We start from the raw sequence: 21,173 nt of genomic DNA, 5'->3' as shown, positions 1-21,173 counted from the left end.
GGCACCTTCCTCTCTGCCTGCACCTACCCCTTCCCCAGGACTCTGTGTTCTGGATTGTTGCTGCCATCTTGTGGCAGTCATCGGGAACTGCAGCCGGACATGGCGGTGGAACCCCTCTGAAGGCATCTTTCTGGGTGAAGACCAACGTAAGGAAGACAGTGGGATGGACCCTAATGCACGTCGTGATTCGGGAGTGCTGCCAACCCTCTGACATTGGCTTGTGGTGGTCCCTGACCCTGAGTCTCTGAGAAGTGCCTGTGGAGGCCAGGTTCTTAGCCCTCTGTTGTCCCTTGGTTGGTTCAGGATGGCCCCTGAGGTGGTGATGTGTGAGACCATGAAGGACACACCGTATGACTACAAAGCCGACATCTGGTCCCTGGGCATCACTCTGATTGAGATGGCCCAGATTGAACCCCCGCACCATGAACTCAACCCCATGCGGGTCCTGCTCAAGATTGCCAAGTCGGATCCCCCCACTCTGCTCTCGCCTTCTAAGTGGTAAGGAGCAAGGCCAGCCCGAGGGTGTTTGCTGTGTGGCCAGTGGGCCCGGGGCATGGGGCAGGTGGGATTGGGCAGGTGGAGGGCCAGGGTTCTCCTGTCCCTGCTAGGCCCCAGTGTGGGGGACACTGAGGCACACTCCGGGCCTTTCTGAGCTACCTGGGCCCTCCATGCCTTTTCCTGTTCTCTGTGCTCTTGACATGGGCTGTCCATCTGAGCAGACTGTGGGATCCAATAAGGCGGATGCCACTGTGGGAGGAAGTGCCTAAGTGGGCCCTGGCAGCCACGTGGCACAGCCCTGGGCTGGGAACCAGGGCGCAGGCTTAAACCCCAGCGCTCCTCTGTTTTGCCGTGTGGCCTTGAGCAGGTCCCTGCTCCACTGATTTTCATGTCCCCATCTATACAGCGATGTTCATGATGAGATCATCTCGAAAGCCCTGTCGCCTTCGCCGTTTTAGCTCATGAAGGCGCCCTTTGTCTTTTGAGGGCTGTGTTGGGGAGTAGAGTCTGTGGCTCGGGGATTTTCTCAGTTCTTGCCCTACTCCGAGCTGACTGCCACCACCTCTGCCCCCCACCCCCCAGGTCTGTGGAGTTCCGCGACTTCCTGAAGACGGCCCTAGATAAGAACCCCGAGACGCGGCCCAGTGCCGCGCAGCTCCTGGAGGTATGTGGCTCCCCTCTCCTGGGGGTGGCTGCCCGCCCCCTCTGTCCTGCCCTTCCTTTGCAGGCGGGGCGAGCTCACCCATGACCTGGAAGCTGGGTGTGTTCCTCCCCAGCCCAGGCGCGGCTGTGGTGAAGGAAGCTGCCCCAGAGCCTGTCCTCACACCGCTTATGTTCTAGTGGGGGAGACAGGCCACAGACAGCAGATAGGTGCCCGTGGCAAGGAGAGACAGGGCTGTGGAGAGAAAGAAAACAACTCAGGAGGCCAGGGGCCTGCGAGGGCCTGCTCTCCTATCAAAGGAGGGCACGGAAGGGCTCTTAGCAGACACCCAGAGGGGGCCAGGGGCGAGGCGAGGGGTGCTGGGGAGCTGAGGCAAAGACCTGGCCCGTGAGCCTGGTTGGGAGGAGCGAGGAGGCCAGGGCACGGAGCCAGGGATGAGGGCAGAGATCAGAGAGGTGTGGGTGTGTGCTCACCCAGAGGACACACAGCCCTCTGGTACACTCATTGCCCTGATGCCTTGCAGCAGGACGCAGACTTCCAGAAGGAAAGCGATGCTCGTGGGAACTGTGTTGTCTGTGCAAACAGTTGAGGCAGAGTAAGCCACTCTTGTCCATTCATGGTGGACCCCCTCCCCAAACCGAGGTTTCTAGCGGCCAGCTGAGGGCCAGTGGTAGAAGCAGGCCTTTCTTTCAAATGGGGGCAGCAGGCGATGCTCACTCTTCTCTGCATGAAGGGCCAGGTTGCGTGGGGTCACGCAGGGTCTTGAAAGCCCAGACCAGAACTTTACCTGTGCGCGGTGGGGCGCCCCTGAGGGTTTGGATGAGGGACATAGCATCCAGCCTACACTTACAAGGGCCCGTCTGGCTGCTGTGTGAGGAATCTCTGGCCTCCGCATGGAGAAGGGGTGATGGTTCCCTGGAAGCTTTTTGAAATATTGGAGGTAGCTGGGAGCTGCCCTTTGCCCGGGCTGGTGCCTTGTGTTTTGAAAGAGGCAGGCACCCCCCGCCCAGCTGTCCTCAGGCCTGCCCGTGGCTGTCACCGTGCCGTCAACGCTGATGGGAGGCCGAGAGAAAGTGGGCCTCGGTTCTGGGGGAGGGGCCGCCGCTCCAGACCCTGCCCACAGTGGTCCTTCCACGAAAGTGACTCACAACCTCTGATGTGTGTCGGGAGGGAAGGAAGAAGAGGCCACACCAAGCACTGAGTCTTTGTTCATGTTCAGCCGCTTTTCCCGAGTACCTGCTGTGTGCCAGGCACAGGGCCCTGTCGATATTCCAGGCTCCGGCGCGTCCCTCTGGCGTGTGCAACACAGTGATGAAGTGTGTGAACTGTAAAGTCCCGGGTTCAAATCCCAGCTCTGCTACTTATTGGCTCTGAGACCCTGGGAGATTGGCTTAACTTCTCTGTGACTCCGTTCTTGCTCTGAAATCGGGATAATGGCAATGCCCCCCCCTTAACTGGGTCCTTGTGAGGGTTGAGTGCGAAGATACCGAAGATACGTCTGGAGTAGCAGAGGCCTCATTTCCTGGGTTTTGCCGTGTTTGGTGGGGAAGCCAGAGGTGGGGGTGGGCCGTCACTGTCAGATGCAGAAGCTCCAAGCCGCGTGGGACCAATTGTTTCCTGTAAGCAGGCACCTCCTGGCCTGCTATATCCGGCCTCTAGGACATCCAGGACATTCCACCAGGAAGAGACCAGCTGTCCTCCATCCCCACATGGCAGCCCTGGAGCCTCAGCCTGAGCCAGGAATTTTTGTTACATAGTTGGAAACAATGTCCTGCCAGGGGATTCTTAGTATAAGACAGAAAGGGTTGCAGAAGAAAGGAGCGGTCCCTTGAGATCAAGAAAACACCTTTGGGGCTTAGGCTGCTGTCAGCTTTGTCCTTGTGCCTATTTCTGGGTGGGGGAGGGTGGAGCATGGCCTGCCCGAGGTCACCTGGCCTTGAGTGACAGGTAGGGGCCTCCCGATCTTGGCTTCCCAGTGCCCCCTGCAGAGCTGCTCATGCCCCCTGTTTCTGCCTCGTTCTGGGAGCTTCCTCCCGGCCCCTCATGCCTTGAGTTGACACTGGTTTCTGATTCGCCCCCTCACCTGCACAGAGATTCTTGGGGACCGTGTCACGCAGTGATTATTGACCCGGGCTCTGAGGTCAGGCTTGGCCACCCGGAATAGGAGTCGTTCTCACTCTGTGCCTCAGTTTCCTCACCTGTGAGACGCGGTTAGTGCTCCCTTATGCAGTCGTACGAGGGAACGAGATTCCGCACGCGCTGTTTTTAGCACGATGGCTGTCAGTTCAGGTGCTCCGCGGACACGAGGCGAGTTGGTTATGAACCTGCCACACCGTGTCCCAGCCGTTCTTGTCAGGGTCATCCGTGACTCACGTTGTTGGACCCAGTGGCTGGCTGCGGCCTCTGCGCTCGTGCCGTGGGACCCGGCCACAGCAGCCACAGCTGACCCTCATCCTTGCCACTGCCAGCGCTTGGCTTCCGGGCCCCCACGGCCTCCTGGTGTCTTTCCTTGTCACCGGTCACTCCGCAGCGTCCTTCCCCTGCTGCTCTTTCCTGCGACTGATCGCTGTGGAAGCGCGTCAGGGCCTTCCCCCCACCCCCGTCCCATCTCCACTCACCTCGAGGGTCCCACCTGGTTACGGCGACTGCCATGTTTTCCCTGCAGCCTGAGCTGCTCCACCTGTCCTAGGTGTCGAAGTCCGGCTGTTTACTCGCCACCCCGGTGTGGATGTCCACACCTGAGTGCCCTCTGCTTTCCCCACATATGCTCGACCAATGGCTGTCCCGTCTCAGGGAGTGGCAACCCACCTGCCCTGCCATCAGGCCCCAGACCTGGCAAGCATCCTTGGTGCCACTCTTTCTTGTGGGCTCCATGTCCATTCTGTCAGGAAATCCTGTCGTCCCTGCCTTCAGAACATGCCCCGAATCTGACCACTTGGCACCATTTCCGTTGCAACCATAGGTCTGACTTTCGCTTGGATTATTACTCCCTCGCTGGTCTCCCTGTCCTCCTTCAGTCTGTTCTCAGCACAGCAGCCAGAGGGAAACCTTAACACGGATGTCAGCTCCTGTCCCTCCTGCCCCTTAATGGATCCCCTCTCACTTAAGCCGAACTCCAGAGTCTCAGTGACCTGTAGGGTCCTACACGATCTGCCCACCCCATCCCAACTCCCTCACTCGATTCCAGCCACTCTGGCCTCCTTGCTGTAGTTCCAGCAGTCTGGGCATACAACTGCCTCAGGGCCTTTGCACAGCTCTTCACGCTGCCTATAATGTTTTTTCCTCAGACACCTCCGTGGTCCAGTCTCTTCTTTAAGTCATTGTTCTTCTCAGTGAGGCCTCCACCAACCACCCTATTTCAAACTGGAAACCTGCCACTTCTACTCCCAACATAGTCCTAGTTCTCCTTTCCCTGCCCTACTTTTGATTTTTCCACAGTTTACTTGTTTATTGAGTTTATTGTTAATCCCTAGCATGTCAGCTCCCTGAGGACAGCAGTCTTTGTTTTGTTCACTGATGTGTCCCAAGCATCCAGAACAGTGTCTGGTATGTAGAGGGCCCTCAACAAGTATTCGTTAATATTTTAACTTAACTGTAGGATAACGCTTTCTACATGCCAGGTACTTTTTTAAATGTTTAGCAAATGTTAACTACTTTAATCCTTATAACAAAGTATGAAGTAGGTACTATTCACATTTCCATCAAACAGGTGATAAAACTGAGGCAACAGAGAGGTTAGGTAGCCCGCACAAGGTCACACAGCTTGTAAGAGACCAAGCTGGGATTCTGATCCTGGTTGTCTCATTCCAAAGCCTGTTCTCCTGACCACTCTGGTACGCCTCCTCCCTGAATGAATGAAGGAGCGGAAGAAGGAATGAGATAGAAAGAGAAGTTGGATGGGAGGGAAGGGGGAATTGGACAGATGCTGACAACTGAAACCTTGACAGTGGCATCAGGCATTTTCTAAAGCCAGCCTCGGAGTGTAGGACCCCCTGGCTGGTGGTTTCTAAGCACATCGAGGCAAACCAGGCTCCCGTCTTGGAAAGGATGTCCGTGTAGATGGCAGGAGGGGTCCTGGCCAGTGGGCAGGGACCAGTTGGCGAGTTGTGTGGCCTTGCGGGGCTTCCTGCAGAGATGACACCCAACAGCTGTGCCTCTTCCTGAAGGGGCAGGCGGCTGAGTTCCCCTCTGTCTGGGCCTGTGCGGGGGTGTGCGAGCACATTTCTGGGGGCCCGTGTGCCCGAGCAGCCTGTCCCCACGCAGGTACACCATGCACTTCCTGCCCGGGGAGACCCCGGGCCTCCTTGCAGCAGGGCTCTGGCTCTCCACTGGGCCCTGGCGGTTCGGGGTTGGGGACTTCTCTTCTTTGGACACATCCCTGGAGGTAGTGGTGCTGAGGCAGTGGGGGAGGTAGGCTGTGCTTTCTGTTCCAGGCAGTTGACAAAACAGTGTTTTGGGCCTCATCAGCCACTGGAAGGCCTGCCTTGTTAGCCGTGCCTGCCTGGGGATTCCGGGATTGGCATCCCGGGGATCTGCCCCGATCACCTGCTCCTCTGGCAAAGGGCTTTCTTCCCCGTGGCATCCCCTTCCTGAGGACCCCGGGGTGCTCATGAGAGGCCACGGGGCAGATGGTCCAGCCCCAAGAAAGCAAGACTCCTAGCCATGCTGGAAAGCCACTGGGTTGGTCAATGTGTAGCGTGCCCTGATGAAAACTTGGTATTTCCAGAAACGTGTGCTTGCATTCTTTAGTTCTGCCGCATCTGCTTCAGCAACTGCCGCGAAGTGTCCCGTGGCTTCTTGCTCAGATTCGTGTGTGAGGTTGGGCAGTGCGAGGCTCGGAGAACCTTCGGGATCTGATGCTCACCCTCAGTTCCAAAAAGCTGTGCTCTGTGGGGATGCAGGAGGGAGGAGGGATGGCTGGGGGTCTAACTGCTGCTGGTGGTGATGGTGACAGTGGGGACCAAGGTGGTGGTGGTGGAGGTGATGGTGATGGTGATGGTGTAGATGACGGCTGCCATACTTGGAGCCCTTACTCTAGTGCTTACAACAGCCATACTCTTATTCCCAGTATACAGATGAGCAAACTGAGGCTTAGGGAGGTTGAGTGATTTGCCCAGGGTGGTGGTGGAAGCAGCATTTCATCCCAGACAGATTTCATCTAAAGCCAGTACTCTCACCACGACACTCTCCTACCTCCCATGATTATTAAGCCGTTATTAGCTCTCCCACTCAAGACCTTTTGGAACCACACAGCAGCCAGACTGACACCTTTAAAGAGTAAACAGATAATACTACTGCTCTGCTGCACCCTCCGGCAGCTTCTGAGAAGAAAGTCTCAGCTTCTCACTACAGCTCGGGGACCCTGCCTGCACCACCCTCTCCTTCCTCCTCTCTCTTCCACAAGCCCTGCCACCCTGGCCTTCTAGCTGTGCCTCCAGCCTGCCAAACTCTGTCTGGCCCCAGGGCCCTTGTACTCGCTGCTCCGCTGCCTGGAATTCTCTGTGCCCGGATCTTTCCCTGGCCAGCTTGAATGTCACCTCCTCAGGGAGACCCTTGTGACCATAGACTAAGTAGCCTCCGCTGCCCAGGCCAGGCCCATGTGGTTCCAGCCTCATGCTATCCCATTACCTGATCTGACATGACCTTTTTTTTTAAGATTTTATTTATTTCTTAGAAAGCAAGAGAGTGCGCACAAGTTGGGGTGGGGAGTGGCAGAGGGAAAGGAAGAAGCAGACTCCCTCCTGAGCAGGGAGCCTGACGTGGGGCTCCATCCCAGGACCCTGAGATCATGACCTGAGCCGAGGGCAGATGCTTAACTGACTGAGCCACCCAGGAGCCCCGACCTGTCATGATCTTGTGTGTCGTTTGGCTACATACCTATTCTTTCCCACTCAGCTGCAAGCCCCAAGGGCAGGGACCATGCCCATCCTGTCATTCAGCCTTCTCTCAGCACCTGGCACATCACTGGCCTCAACATGTGGCTGTGGCCCGAATCAGTGAATGAATGGGGCATGGGAGAGAAAGAAAAGTAATGAAAAAAAAATTTTTTTAAGATTTTATTTATTTGACACAGAGAGAGAGATAGAGAGGGAACACAAGCAGGGGGAGCAGCAGGCAGAGGGAGAAGTGGGCTCCCCACTGAGCAGAGAGCCTGATGTGGGGCTCCATCCCAGGACCCTGGGATCATGACCTGAGCCGAAGGCAGACGCTTAACGACTGAGCCACCCAGGCACCCCAAGAAATGAAATTCTTAAAATCTTTACTAGTTTGGACTAACTAGAGACGGCCAGGCTGGTTTAGGGCTCTTTAAAAGGAGTGAGGTTTATTCCTTTCAGGTCAGAAAGGACCACTAGGTGCTCGAGTGGAAGGGGTATTGTCTCGTGACCTTCCACAAATGAACTGTTCTAAATGAACAAGCACATAAAAATGATTTGTAATGGACCTATCAGTGGTGCATGTGTTTACAAGGTGTTGAAAATGTATTCTTAGTCACTTACATACTTCCCTGCAATCTCGTTGACACTGCTCCTCCACTGATAAATTTTTTGACAGTGAAGGCAGATTTCATCGGAGCTTCCTCTAAATTCAAATGAGCAAACTCCGATTTAATGAGACCCCTCTGCTCCCCTAATACACACACACAACATCTCTTTCCAAGCGGCCCCGGGTGAGCAATCTCACATCCTCGTCCACTCCCCAGGGCTGGGGATTAGATGCCCGAGAACAGACTTCTATCAGGGAAGGTGCTCGCGCTGATTTAACATCTGCTGAGGCCTTAAAAGCTTTGGTGTTTTGCAAGGTGTGTGAAAGAGGCTTCATTATTTTAGAGATGTGACCTTTCTGTAAATGCCTAGGAATAGAACTTACACGACACTCCCTTAAGAATTTGCAAACATGCGTGTTCCCAAAGACCTACCTATATGCACACATTCATAGCTTTATTCATAGTCGCTCAAAACAGGAAACAACATAAATGTCCATCAGCAGCAGAATGAATAAACAGGTTGTGACCTCTCCATACATTAGATAACTGCACAGGAATGAAAAAGGACCAGTTTACCAATATATGCAGTGAGGTAGGCGAATCTCATGATTTCAACCACAACACCAGTCACAGAGGACTGCATATTTTTTATTCTGTTCACATGAAATTTAGGGAACAGGCAAAACTAGTTTCTGGGGCTGAGCAACTAGGGGGAGTGGGGTTGATGATACGGAGATGGAAACCTTTGGTGTCTGCAGGTGGGCTATGGTCATACCTAATGTGTAAGTGGAAAAAAGTCCTTGAGCTTAGTGATTTGTGAACTTTACTGGGTGTAAGTAACACTTCAATAAAGGATATGTAGTAGATTTTTTTTTTTTTTAAAGTATTTTGCTTATTTATTTGAGAGAGAGCGAGAGCAAGCAGGGGGAGGGAGAGGGACAAGCAGACTCTGCACTGAGCGCGGAGCCCGACGTGGGGCTCGATCTCAGGACCCCGAGACCATGACCTGAGCCGGAATCAAGAGTTGGACACTCAACTGACTAAGCCACCCAGGTGCCCCTGTAGTAGATATTTTAAAACCATATATTAAAACCTTTTAAAAAAAAACAAACAAATGTACAAACAACCCCCCAAACATCGCTTGAGCTCCTGCTTTGAGCTAAACACTTCCTTGTGCATTATCTCGGTTAATCCTTATGACCTCCCTATAGGTTTGGCATTATCGTCCCCACTTTGGAGATGAGCCTGCAGCTCAGGGAAGGAAAGTGACACGCTCAGTGTTGCACAGCTGGTGGGGGGCAGAGCCAGGATTCGGCCTCTTCCAGCACACACAGGACTTTGTGGGCCGCCTCTGGCTCTCCCGTACCAAGTACACGTTCACATTGTACTTAGGGATGCCGCTGGCCTTCTCTGCCTGGGAGATGGCCTCCCCCAAAACTTTGCCTGCACCTCCTGCACCCTCCTGCCCAAAGTGGTTCTAATCCAGGTGTGTCTTGCCCCCTCAGCATCCCTTTGTCAGCAGCATCACCAGCAACAAGGCCCTGCGGGAGCTGGTGGCCGAGGCCAAGGCCGAAGTGATGGAGGAGATCGAGGATGGCCGGGAGGAGGGGGAAGAGGAGGAGTCCACGGATGCCACCTCTGTAAGGCCTGGAAAGGGCTGGGGTGCTGGGGAGGGACGGGATCCCGGCGGGCCTTGGCTGGTATAAGAGGGGACCTGGGGGGTGCAGGAAGGATTCCTGTTTCTCCCCAGCTCAGGGATTATAGCCCCCCACGCCACAGGTTACGTATGTCAGCACATGGGCCAGGGTGAGGCAGCGGGGATGTGCTGGCCAGATTCTGTACGCTTTCAGGAAAGAGCAGTAATCTAGATTTTCACATGGGATCTTCCAGTTTTTAAAAGTTGGTAGCTGACTCATTGCTTCCCTGCCTTTTTCCTCTTGTGGCTCACATGCAAAATGAAAATGTTTTTAGCACCCTGTGGGATAAATGCAGGTAAAGGCTACACGTGACCGAAGGCAAGAGGCCGAGGGGCTCCGGGCACCCCAGACCCTGTCTGGCTGCCCCGAGTGCCCAGGGGAACCCATGTCTTGGCACATTTGTAACCCATCAGCAGCTTCAGCGCTTGGCTGAATTTAAATTTAAATTAAAGCTAACTTAAATTTTTAAAAACCTGTGAGCCAAGCAAAACATGTCTGTGGGCTGGATTCTGTCCTGAGCTGTTGCTTTCAGATCCCTGGTCGACGCCACTTGGGAACGGCCTCTTCCAGGAGGGAAACTTGCTGTCCAGATGGTGCCGTGGAGCGAGTGAGGCAGGGGCTGGACTTGTCTGTCAGGGAATGGGCAGTGTAGTGCTGTCTCGAGTTTGATGGCATCCTGGGAGAAGCCACAGGCTGGCCTGAATCCTTACCAGGATGAGGAAGGGAAGCACCGAGGAGGAGGAGCAGAATCAGCCCTGCAGCCCTAGCCTTTTACGGAGCCCTTGCTGGGGGCTGGGCACTCCGCAACTCTGACGGGAGAACCAGGGCTCCATTTCAGAGATGGGCAAAGTGAGGTCGAGGAATGACGTGGCCAGTTGTGCTGTTAGGCGGCAGGGCCAGGTGTAGGAAAACCATGGTGGGAGAGGGAGGTGGTGTGTCTGGGGCCTGTCTCCAGGAGGACGCCGCGGACAGCAAGGCTGGGGAGGGAGGCAGAAAACAGTCACACCGGCCTGGTTTTCCACAGGCAGGAGGCTGACCCTTGTGAGGGCGGTGGGGGCTGAGGGTTTCAGGCAAGGGCTGGGCATTGGTGTGGGGATGATAGGATCAGATCTGAATTCCTGAACTATCATTTTAGGGTTGTTGCATAAGGAGGTGGATTAGAGTTCCTTCTGGAAGCTTCCATATCCAGGGTTAAAGCCAGCGGCCATTAGGACCCAAGGGAACGCTATGGTGTGATTCCATTAATACCATATTTGAAAACAAGCAAACTAACCTGTAACACTTAGAGATCAATTTCAGGACAAGTATTATGTCAAGGGGAGAGACAGACATAGGTGGGGGGGGGGTCTCTGAGGTGGGCAGTGTTCCACTCCTGACATGGAAGGTGGCTCTGGGGGTGCTCACTTTATTCATTCCCTGGATGTTTATATTTTATCCACTGAAATGGGTGTTTCATAGTAGCAATGTTTCCAGTACTTACCAGCCCCCAAAGCTCTAAGAAACAAAACAAAACTTTAAAAACTTAGTGGGTGATAGACTGAATCTAGCTTCTGGATAGTTTTGGTTTGGTTTTTATGCAACTAAAAAAAACAAAACCAAAAACTTGAATTAGTTGCCATCTAAAAATCAGGCGGTGTCAGGTAAAAATCCAGATTCTAGCCTTGTCTTAAGAGATTGGAAGGTCTGTCTCCATTGTCACAATTAGCTGGAGCAGAGTGGGCCACTGCCACCCTTAGACAGGGGATGAGCTGTCCAGCTGGCCACAGTTGCCTCCGCTCGTAGGAGGAAGAACAGGTATTCAATGAACTCGAAACAAGTAGTAATTCTACTGTAGGTTAGACAGTAGGGAGTCGTGAGGACTGTGGCTCGCTGGGGAGGGACGACTGTGGTATGTCCTTGGCCCTGGCCTACTTCACCTTGTGAGTGTCTGGCTTTCCGGCCCTACTGCATCCCTGACTCCTGTCTTAGACATAAAATAGCATGGTCTTGATTCTTTTTCCTTCCTAGCCTCTGGGGAGCCATCCTCGAGACTCTTCTGAGGTGAGTCAACTGAGTCTCCATACCGACAGGCTTCTCAAAGAATCATCCTTCACCCCAGTGCCACCCAGCCAGCCTCAGGCCAGTGTGAATGGGCCGAGCCAGCCCTCTGGGGACAGATCCCTCCAAACCGCCAAGCCCCCAGATGTGGCTCCTGGAAATGAGACTGGCCTGGCAGTGCCAGCCCCCTTCCGGAAGTCCCGGCCAGTGTCCATGGATGCCAGAATTCAGGTGTCTGAGGAGAAGCAAGTCGCTGACCACGGCGGGGACCTCAGTCCAGCAGCCAGCAGGTCCCAGAAAGCAAGCCAGAGCCGTCCCAACAGCAGTGCCCTGGAGACCTTGGGTGCCGAGAAGTTGGCCAACGGCAGCCTGGAGCTCCCCACCCAGGCAGCCCCGGGCCCGTCCAAGAGGGACTCGGACTGTGGCAGCCTCGCCGCCTCCGAGAGCATGGACTACAACACCTCCCTCTCAGCCGACCTGTCCCTGAACAGAGAAACAGGCTCTCTGTCCATCAAGGTAATGCCACCAGTTCTGCCACGGGTTTGGAGCCGGAGTGTGTAGGACGTGCTGCCCAGTTTTGGTTTTGGAAGCCGTTAGTGGCCGCCTTCCCTTTGAAGTGGTCCATGAGGATTGCTCTTCTTTAAAGAGCCTTGAGCTCAATTCATAGTGTAATCTCCAGAATATCTGAGTTCAGTCTGGGATTTAGTCACGCCGGGCAGTTGGCTCAGGTTTAAATTTCAATTTGTGTGTCCATTTAAATTGGGTTTGGTGAAGTTCGGGAGAGAGGGGTCTAGGAGTGAAGTTCTCTTGTTTGCGGGTCAGCCGTGTGGTCCAGCTGCTGACTGGTCGATTCAGTTACAGGGAGTGGGCTTAAGGCACTCTTGGGGCTCAGTGGCCTTTCTGGAGGTGGCTGACGTGAATGACAGTAGCCACTGAGCTTGAGGGCTCAGCATGGAGGCCAACACTGAGAAGTGCTTTAAAGAAAATGGAGGCTCCTTCATCATCTCCGTGTACAGATGAGCAAACGGAGGCTTAGGTGGGGAGTGGAGAGCTGGGCAGCCCCACAGACTTGGTGCTCTGAACCCCACGTGCCATTCTGCTCTCCCAGTGGAAGCCTGGCTGCCCCCTCAGGAAGGGCTGACGCCCCCCTGCCCACACTGATAAATGTCAGGATGTTCTTGAACTCACTCTTGGCCACTTGACCAGGCCACACTGAGGCTCATCCCCAGCCGAGGCTGATTTTAGGGAAGATACTGTATCGTTTTGTTTTTTCCTCCTGTTGTTTACTTGGTGGAAACCACACAGTAGAGACTCAAAAATATTTGCTAAACGAAGGGAAGTGAAAGAAGGAAAAGCAGCCAGCCAGCCCAAGAATTAGCTTCAGGAAGAGAAGGAAAGCACATGTCACAGGACAAGCACAGACAGTGGTTCTAATGTACACGCAGCATCAGGGCCCATCAGCTGCCTTAAGACAGATAGCCTGTCCCTTCTCCACTTAAAAAGACACTAAGCCAAAAGAAAAAAAAAAAGGTAATTATAAAAAATAAAGAGCAGAGCAGGGTCTCCCCTGCCTCTTACGGGTGTTGAGAACATTCCTTTGCTGGCTGACTGGCAGTGAATCCAGGAACACGGCTGTTCTAAGAGTCCATGGGCTGTGTCAGCACCCGCAGCGAGCTGAGGAGCCTGTTACCTTGGGGGGTGTGTGTGGGGGAGGGCAGGAGGCCCCGTGACCCCGAGTAGTCCTAGTGGGGGGGCTGTAGCCCCCTGGCCCCTTTCTTCCCCGCCACTCCTCATCTCTCACTGGTAGTCTGGAGTTGAGCCCTAGCACGCGCCGGCTGGGCACTGGAGGAGGATGAGAGTCGGGTGGGGCTGCTCAGTGCCCATGGTGTCCGGAGCCCCTGGAAGCCTGGGGGGGGCGAGCCCTCAGGGAGTGAGTGCTGGCCACTGGTCCTGGCTGAGCAGGAGCGGGGCTTCAGAGCCCACTTTGAGGGGATGGAGACTTACTGTGGTACGCAGCCCTGGCCTGCCCTCTTTTTTCTGGCTGGAAGGCCCTCGGGGCAGAGTCCGGAACGCAGGGCTGGGCTACGCCATCAAGGGCCTCGGAAGCCCACTGAGGTCAGAGCGGGAGATGCCGTGATGACTCCAGGGCAGGCGCACAGGCTCTCAGCTGAGTCGGGAGCAATTTTCAGAGGGTATTCAAACCCCCCGAGGAGTCTTGGCAGCACTCTGAGCAGTTGTGTCTGAAATGCATGATTACTCCCAGGAAAAGATAAAGATTATGAATAATTTCATGGGAGCTGCTCCAGACGGGTGTGGCCTCCCGTGGAGTTCAGGGCAGCTTGGGTTTGACTTCCAAATCAGTTACGAACTTCAGTTTTCCGGGCTCTTTGGATTTGGCATTGTGGTAGGAGATTGTGGTCCACAGTCCTAACTGTCAGATATAAATACCAAGTACTGAACAGTCGCCATGAGCTGGGCTCTGTGCTGTGTCCCCCACGCACTCTCTCGCTGTGTCTTTGTAAGCACCCTGGGAGGTGAGCACTGCTGTGCTCTTCCTCTGATGAGTTTAGGAAGCTGAGGCTTGGACAGGACAAGGGACTTGCTCAGGGTCACAGAGCCAGTATGTGGTAGAGGGAGGATTAGAACCCGGTTCTTTCTGGTGCCACGTCCTGTGTGTGAGAGTGCTGGCAGCCAGGTGTGGGGCCGGGAAGGGGCAGTGTTTGAAGGCCAAGATCAGGGCTGGAGTAGAGGGGATAAGCTCAGACACTCAGGACTCCAAGATGGGAAGCTTGAGGCAAGAGGGGGATGATGGACAGCTATGTCCTACCTGGATGTTGAGGCTGTGGGGCCAAGAAGGCTGTGGGCCACACCCCTGTGTCACCCACAGATTCTTAGCTGAAATCCTGAGCTTTGCCTAATGATTTTACCCTGCCAGGACTCAAGGCTGCACAATAAAACCCTCAAGAGGACACGCAAGTTTGTGGTGGATGGTGTGGAGGTGAGCATCACCACCTCCAAGATCATCAGCGAGGATGAGAAGAAGGATGAGGAGATGCGATTTCTCAGGCAAGCCTGGGATTGGCTGCTGATGGTGGTAACAGGGTGGGGATGTGGTGAGAGGGAGGGTTGTAGGTTCCTTTGATTACAGAACTCTCTGTGTGTCTACAGCATGAAGTGAGGGATCAAGGACACAAAAGGCAACTGGTTTTGCTCCTGCACTCCCCAGAGCACCCGTCCATTCATCTACCCATCCACCTATCTATTTACTCATCCACCTGCCCATCCATTTACCTATCTGTCCACCCACTCATCTACCCACCATCCATCCATCCACTCCTCCATCCATCTACCCACATATCCATCCACCCACTCATCTACCTGTCATCCATCCTCTCACCCACCACCCACCCACTCTCTCATCTACCCATCAATTCACATTCACCCATCCATCCATCCATCCTCTCACCTACCCACCCACACACTCACCCACCCATCCATCCACTCATCTACCCACCCACCCACCCACCCATGCACCCACTCACCCATCCACCCACTTATTCACCCACCCATCCATCCACTCATTCACCCATCTACTCAGCCACCTACCCATCCCTCTACTCATCTATTCACCCATCCATTCATCTCCTCACTCACCCACCCATCCATCAATCCATCTACCCATGTACTTGCCCATCTACCAGGTTGGGGGACATGGTAGCGATTCAGATAGTTGAGGCTGTTGCTGTTGTAGAACTTAGACCTGATGGGCCAACACGTGATAAAAAGCCATCCCCAACTGTAGTACATGCTGTGAAGGAAGTAATGGGTGATATGATAGTGAGCCCCTGGGTTGGGGGGAGGCTGCTCTGTGTGTGGGAGACCCCCAGTGGAGTGGCTGGGGGGGCACAGAGGGAGCTGCAAAGCTAAGGCCCGAGGAGTGACTGCTGGGCTTGTTTAGGAAGCTGAAAGGATAGGGCTGGAGTGTGCAGCGTGAGGGCAGAGGTCACGTAGGCCTGTGGGCCAGGGTGGAGTGTGGATTTTATCCCAGGGGCAGCCAGAGTAAGATAGCTGGAGAGTGACTGGCTTTCGTTTCCCTTCGGAAAGATGGCTCTGGAAGCTGCAGGAGTGTGGGCTACAGAGGGCAACGCTGCACAGGGTGACAGGGAGACCCTGTCCAGCACAGTCGGGCTGCAGGCTTGGGCTGGGGCAGTGGCCAGGAGGAGGGAAGAAGGGGTCAGTTCAACATACATCTTGGAGGCAAAACCAGTGAGACTGGTGAGGGGAGGAGAGTGTGAGGCAGAGCTGTCTGCTGGGAGCCATCTCTGCACTTTGGAGGTGCTCAGGCCCCCTAACAGCCCTCCTTGGGGAGACGCTATTTCCCCCATTTTGTAAATGAGGAAACAGTGTTTCTTGGCAGGTAAGTTATTTGCCTTGGGCCACCCAGGTGAGAAGCTGGAGCTGCGATTCTAACTAGACCTATCTGTGTGAGGGTTCTACCAGGCTTCCACTGGACCGGAAGCTTCCTGGGGCTGCCAGGGGTGGGGGGCTTAGCAGTCAGGGAGGCCTTGGAGCCAGACCTTTGCAGGATAAATTCATTATTAGTTGGAGAATATTTCTAGAACATTGAACACATTTATCTTTTTAAAAAGCACAAGCATTCCAAAGCCAAACTGAAGCAGTTTTGGATGCTCTGGGGCACTTTCCCCGTCTAGGGACCACAAAGATGAGAGGCTGACTTTTCATCAGTGGTGTTTCTGCATTTCTGCATGAATGCATGTACACGTGTATACACACACACACACACACACACACACGCATCCTGGTCATGGGGGCTGGGGAGGCTCATGACAGAGGGTGGGAGGATGGTTGCTCTTGGAGGATGACACTACCTTCCATTTTCCTGGTCGCCTGGGAGGCGACCTGTTCTCCTAAGCTTCAGACCTCAAGGGCTGAGTTTCCTTTCCATCATCATCTCCTCTCTGGGCAGTTCGGGTTCCTGGGTTGAAACTGTAGATCCACCATACCCCGTCTAGAATCGATGCCCTCTGGCCCTGGCCCTAGGCCCCCACCCTTTTGCTAAGCAGAGGAGCTGTGTGTTGCTCAGGTTTGAAAGGTGAGTCTTCGCAGAGGTCGAGGGCCTCTCTCCCGGTCTGGAGGGCCGAGTGTCCTGTGTACCTGGCTAGGCTGCCAGGCTGTGCAGGGGTGTGGAAGGCTCTCATTGTTCCCTGGCTGGCTGTCGCCCCCCACCGCACCCCCAATCCACCCCCCGGCCTTCATGGATGCTAGGATTTCCAGAGAATTGGGTCACACACAGGCTTTGAACTGTGTGACCAGATACTCACTCTCCCAGACTGAGGCTTCTAGGTCAGAGTTCTTTCTCCTTTTCCCTAAAATTGCTGGGGCCAGTGCCTTCCTTCTATAAGACATCAGCCTGTCTCTCGGCCTGCCTTCCCTCGTGAGAACCCAGGTGGGGCAGGGAGTTAGTGTTCGCACCTGGCCGCCCACCTTCTTTTGTATTCCTTTGTTTTTTGGTCAGGTGTTCTCTGAGCCTTAGTTTCTTTGGAGTCAGGATTTCTGTGTCTTCGTTAACACACTCAGCCCTCTTAATGCCCAAAGAGCAGAGGCTCAGATGGAAGCTTCTTTATATGGCTGTGAAGAGTGTCTGGTTTTCCAGAGACCTAGAAGCCTTTGCCTCTTGTTATGATCACTCCAGCAGCTACCACTTAGTAACAAAGTTAGCGAGTTTTACCACTTGTCTGCGCATGCCAGGGGGGTACAACAGGCATCCCCGCATTTAGCCCTCAAAGAACCTGAGAGGTAGACATGATCTGTGCAGTTTACAGATGCAGGAAGAGGGGCCTAGAGATCGAGTGACTGCCTGAGTGCACCCAGCCAGAAGTCAGCAGAGCTAAGATTCAAACAAGGTTCCTCTGACCCCCAGGAGCGTGCTGGCCTCTAGTTGGGGGGCGGATGGACTCTGGCCGAGAACAGGACACAGGCCTCATGGACCCAAATCCTGAGAGCCTGCCAGGGAGGCCTGATTCATAGTCAGGAAGCCCACATTCTTTCTGCATCATTTTCTTTTCTGATGACATAAACGATCTGTATCAATCTTCAGTGGATTTGCGCAGAAAGAAACACAGTTAACACTTTGGAGTTTATCCTGCAGTTATTTGTGTGTGTGTGTGTGTGTGTGTAAACACATAAACACATATACACACACATCAACAATATATGTGTTACAAAATTAAGGTGTACTCTGTGGTTTAGGTCAAGTTTTTATTGATATTTTGAATAGTTAATACAATGTCATGGTTTGAAATTCAAAGAAACGAAAACAAAACAAAACCAAAAAAAAGAAAAGAAGAGGGTAAATAGTGAAAAATCTCCCTCCCTCCCTTTCCTTTGGTTCCCCTTTCTGTGTTAATATTTTATATGTAATCCTTCTTGAAGTACAGTGTTTAAATAGGAAAGTGAACACACAGACATATAAATTTTTTTTATTTTTCTCCCATAAGGTAGGGTAACAATAATAGACCCACTTGTCAACACCTTGCTTTTTTCACTTAGAGATCATTCCAAATCTGTTCATGTAGAATTGTTACATTTAAAAAAAAAAAATTGTCCCATTTTTAACAGATATTTTTCCATGTAATGAAATATTTTTTAAAACTTGATTTTTTTCATGGTTGTGTACACAAAATTAACATCAGGTGGATACATTTTATTTAATTAGACCTATATGATGAACATTTAAGTCATTTTTAGTTTTGGACTATTATAAATTTGTTATGGATATTCTTATTCAGTTATGTTGTGCATCTATGAATATTTCTATAGAATCAATATCTAGAAGTGGAAATACTGTGTCAGAAGGCATGAACTTACTACCAGTTGTCCTCCAGAACGTACCAGTCCATACCATCAGGTTATGAAAGTATCAACTGCCCCAATACTCTTGCCTTTTTAATGAAAATGGAATTTTTAATTTGCACCTCATATCCATATTAGGTAGTTTTAAAATTTCTTTTTGTTTTTTCTTTCATGACTCTTCGTGTTTTGTGTTCCTTTTTAAAAGTAGGCTCCTCCTGTTTTTCTAATTGATTCGTAAGTACTCTTTATACGTTGATCATTAATGTTTTGCCTGTCAATAAATAAGTTCAGCCTGAGTTCTAGTCGTGCCTCTGCCCCGTTCCACGTGCCAGCCTCCAGTGTATCTAGCCAGAGTTACGTGATTGCTGAGATGCACATCCTTTCACCCTTCAGGCGCCAGGAGCTCCGAGAGCTTCGGCTCCTCCAGAAAGAAGAACACCGGAACCAGACCCAGCTGAGCAGCAAGCATGAGCTGCAGCTGGAGCAGATGCATAAACGTTTTGAACAAGAAATCAACGTGAGTGTGAGAAAGGATGGGTCCCCGGAGGGCTTCTTGCCCTGTTTTCTTTAAGGGCAGTAGAGTGCCCAATTCCTGTGTTTTCCTGATCTCCTGAGGCATTGGCTTTGTAAACCCAGAATCTCATGAAAGCCCCAGTGCTTTTCTGAGTCGTTCGGGAGGGTGTCCAGAGGGACACTGACCTTTGTTGAGTACCATGCAAGGTAGACAGTCCGGTCTGCCTTTTGCACATGAGGAAACAGAGACTCACCAAGGTTAGGTGACTTGTTCCAGGTCACAGGGCAAAGAGGTGGTCGAGCTGGGATTCAAGCCCAGGTCTGAAGATAAGCTCTGGGCTCTCTCCATCTTGCTTCCCATCTTCCTCCCAAGTATAGAGTGACTTTGCTGAATTTCTCCTTCTGCTCCTTCCAGGCCAAGAAGAAGTTCTTTGACACGGAGCTGGAGAACTTGGAGCGTCAGCAGAAACAGCAAGTGGAGAGGATGGAGCAGGACCATGCCATGCGCCGCCGGGAGGAGGCCAGGCGGATCCGGCTGGAGCAGGATCGGGACTACACCCGGTTCCAGGAGCAGCTCAAACTGATGAAGAAGGAGGTGAATATGTGTTGGGCGGAGGCTGGGGCGTCTAGGTTGCAAGTGATCAAAACCCCAGCCAAGCCCCACTTCAGCAAACAGAGGGAATTTGGGGAGCTCATATACGTGAGGAGCTCACGTCCGTGTGTCTGGGTTTATGTGCTCCAGCTGCACCGTGAGGAGCCACTTCTCCATCATCTGGGCTCTGCTGTCTTGTGTTGACTTGACTCCCAGGCAGCTTCCTGGACATCCTCCCAGCCTAGCAATCCCAGCTGAAAGAGAGCAGGGGAGAAGGAAGGGATGGCAGCCCAGAGGGATCTGAGATGCTTTGACCAGAAGGGGGAGCGGGTGCTGGGTGGCAAACGCAGTATGTCTTCTGTGCCCTGCCCTCCTTCTGCCCAAACAGCAGTCCCCTAGTTGGGACCCACGTGGCTCTTCTTCTCTTTCCTCTCCCAGCTGGAAGAGGAAGGGGGAGGTGGCAAAGAGGTAGATGGTCCTGAGACAAAGGGAGGGGGGCAGATTTCCCAGCCTGCCTTGGGGAAGGGCATCTGGGTCCCAAAGAACAGTGCACACGTCCCTCTGTGGAGCCTGTCACCGGCAGGCTGGGCCACACTTGCTGGCCATCCCCAGTCTGCAGAACAGCCTCTAAGGGTGGTCTGTGGTGCTGCCGGCCTCAGAGCCCAGCTCCCAGACTGCGGTGTGTGGGTGTGACGTTTGTTGTATCCAGGGGGCCTCAGGCAGCTGCAGGGGCAGGGCTGGGGTGAGACATGTGGGCACAAAACTGAAGGGGGCGCCAAAAACCTTGATAATCATCAAGATAAAAAATATCCTAGTGTAGTGTTTTAAAATAAAAATTACTGCAAAATATTCATGATGAACAGAATGTCAGTTACTTAAAAGTCAGCATCCAACAGGGCCAAGATTAGGGTGAGGTGATGAGTTTGAGTCCTGCAAATACAGGGCTGGATCCTGTCTGTATTTAAAATTTTGATATTCATGGGGCGCCTGGGTGGCTCAGTTGGTTAAGCGTCTGCCTTCAGCTCAGGTCATGATCCCAGGGTCCTAGGTCGAGCCCCGCATCGGGCTCCCTGCTCAGCGGGGAGTCTGCTTCTCCCTCTCCCTTCTCCTGCTGTTCCCCCTGCTTGTGCTCTCTCTCTTGCTCTCTGTCAAATAAATAAAATCTTAAAAAAAAAAATTTGATAGTCATGATTTTGGGCATGAATTCTGAAATTTTTAAATGCAATTTATCTTGATTACTGAAGTTTATGGTATTCCCTTTTATGCCTGAGATGAGTGCCTCACTGGCCTTACTTGGCCCTCCTGCTGAGAGCCAGGCCAGTGGGCTGGGGTACGGTGCTGATACTAAGCACACCCCCAGCTCCAGGGCAGAGGGCACAGGCTTGGGAGTCAGGCCTGGTTCTGAGTCTTGGCTCTGGACCACTAACTATGTTGAGCTTTAGACAGCAACTTTCCTGAGTCCCACTTACCTCCTATCAAAACGAGAGCTACTCAGCACCTCTTTTATTGACTATCCATACGATGGCACTGTGCTGGGGGTACTGAGCAAAAGAGAGAGGAACCCCACTCTCAAGATGCTGTTCACTGCCACGGAAGCCAGAAGGTTTTGGCCATTATAGGTGTGCATTTTCTATACCCATCTCTTTCTCCTTTCCTTCTGGCACTCCCCAAAACACGAATATTACACCTTTGGTATTTTCCTGTAAGTCTCTAACACTTTAGTCTTTGTAATCCTTTCTCTCTGTTCATGTTATATAATTTTTATTACTCGCTCTTCAAATTCCCTGGCCCCTCTGTCACCTCCATTCCACCCTGGCT

At 52.9% G+C, this 21,173-nt stretch overlaps 1 protein-coding gene across 1 annotated transcript in view; it reads left to right on the top strand.

The window, feature by feature from the left end:
• Window positions 1–21,173, top strand: part of STK10 (serine/threonine kinase 10) — a 111,552-nt gene that overhangs the window by 66,253 nt on the left and 24,126 nt on the right. Inside the window, exons 5-11 of the mRNA XM_081825807.1 lie at window positions 212–498; window positions 1,081–1,162; window positions 9,149–9,283; window positions 11,348–11,893; window positions 14,313–14,443; window positions 18,644–18,767; window positions 19,179–19,358. Coding sequence (XP_081681933.1) covers window positions 212–498; window positions 1,081–1,162; window positions 9,149–9,283; window positions 11,348–11,893; window positions 14,313–14,443; window positions 18,644–18,767; window positions 19,179–19,358 — 1,485 coding nt within the window. The remainder of the gene's footprint in view (window positions 1–211; window positions 499–1,080; window positions 1,163–9,148; window positions 9,284–11,347; window positions 11,894–14,312; window positions 14,444–18,643; window positions 18,768–19,178; window positions 19,359–21,173) is intronic.

The sequence above is a fragment of the Leptonychotes weddellii genome, chromosome 7 (assembly GCF_054177405.1).
Source record: "Leptonychotes weddellii isolate Sample4059 chromosome 7, ASM5417740v2, whole genome shotgun sequence".
NCBI lineage: Eukaryota > Metazoa > Chordata > Mammalia > Carnivora > Phocidae > Leptonychotes > Leptonychotes weddellii.
This window is presented reverse-complemented; position numbering and strand designations above follow the sequence as displayed.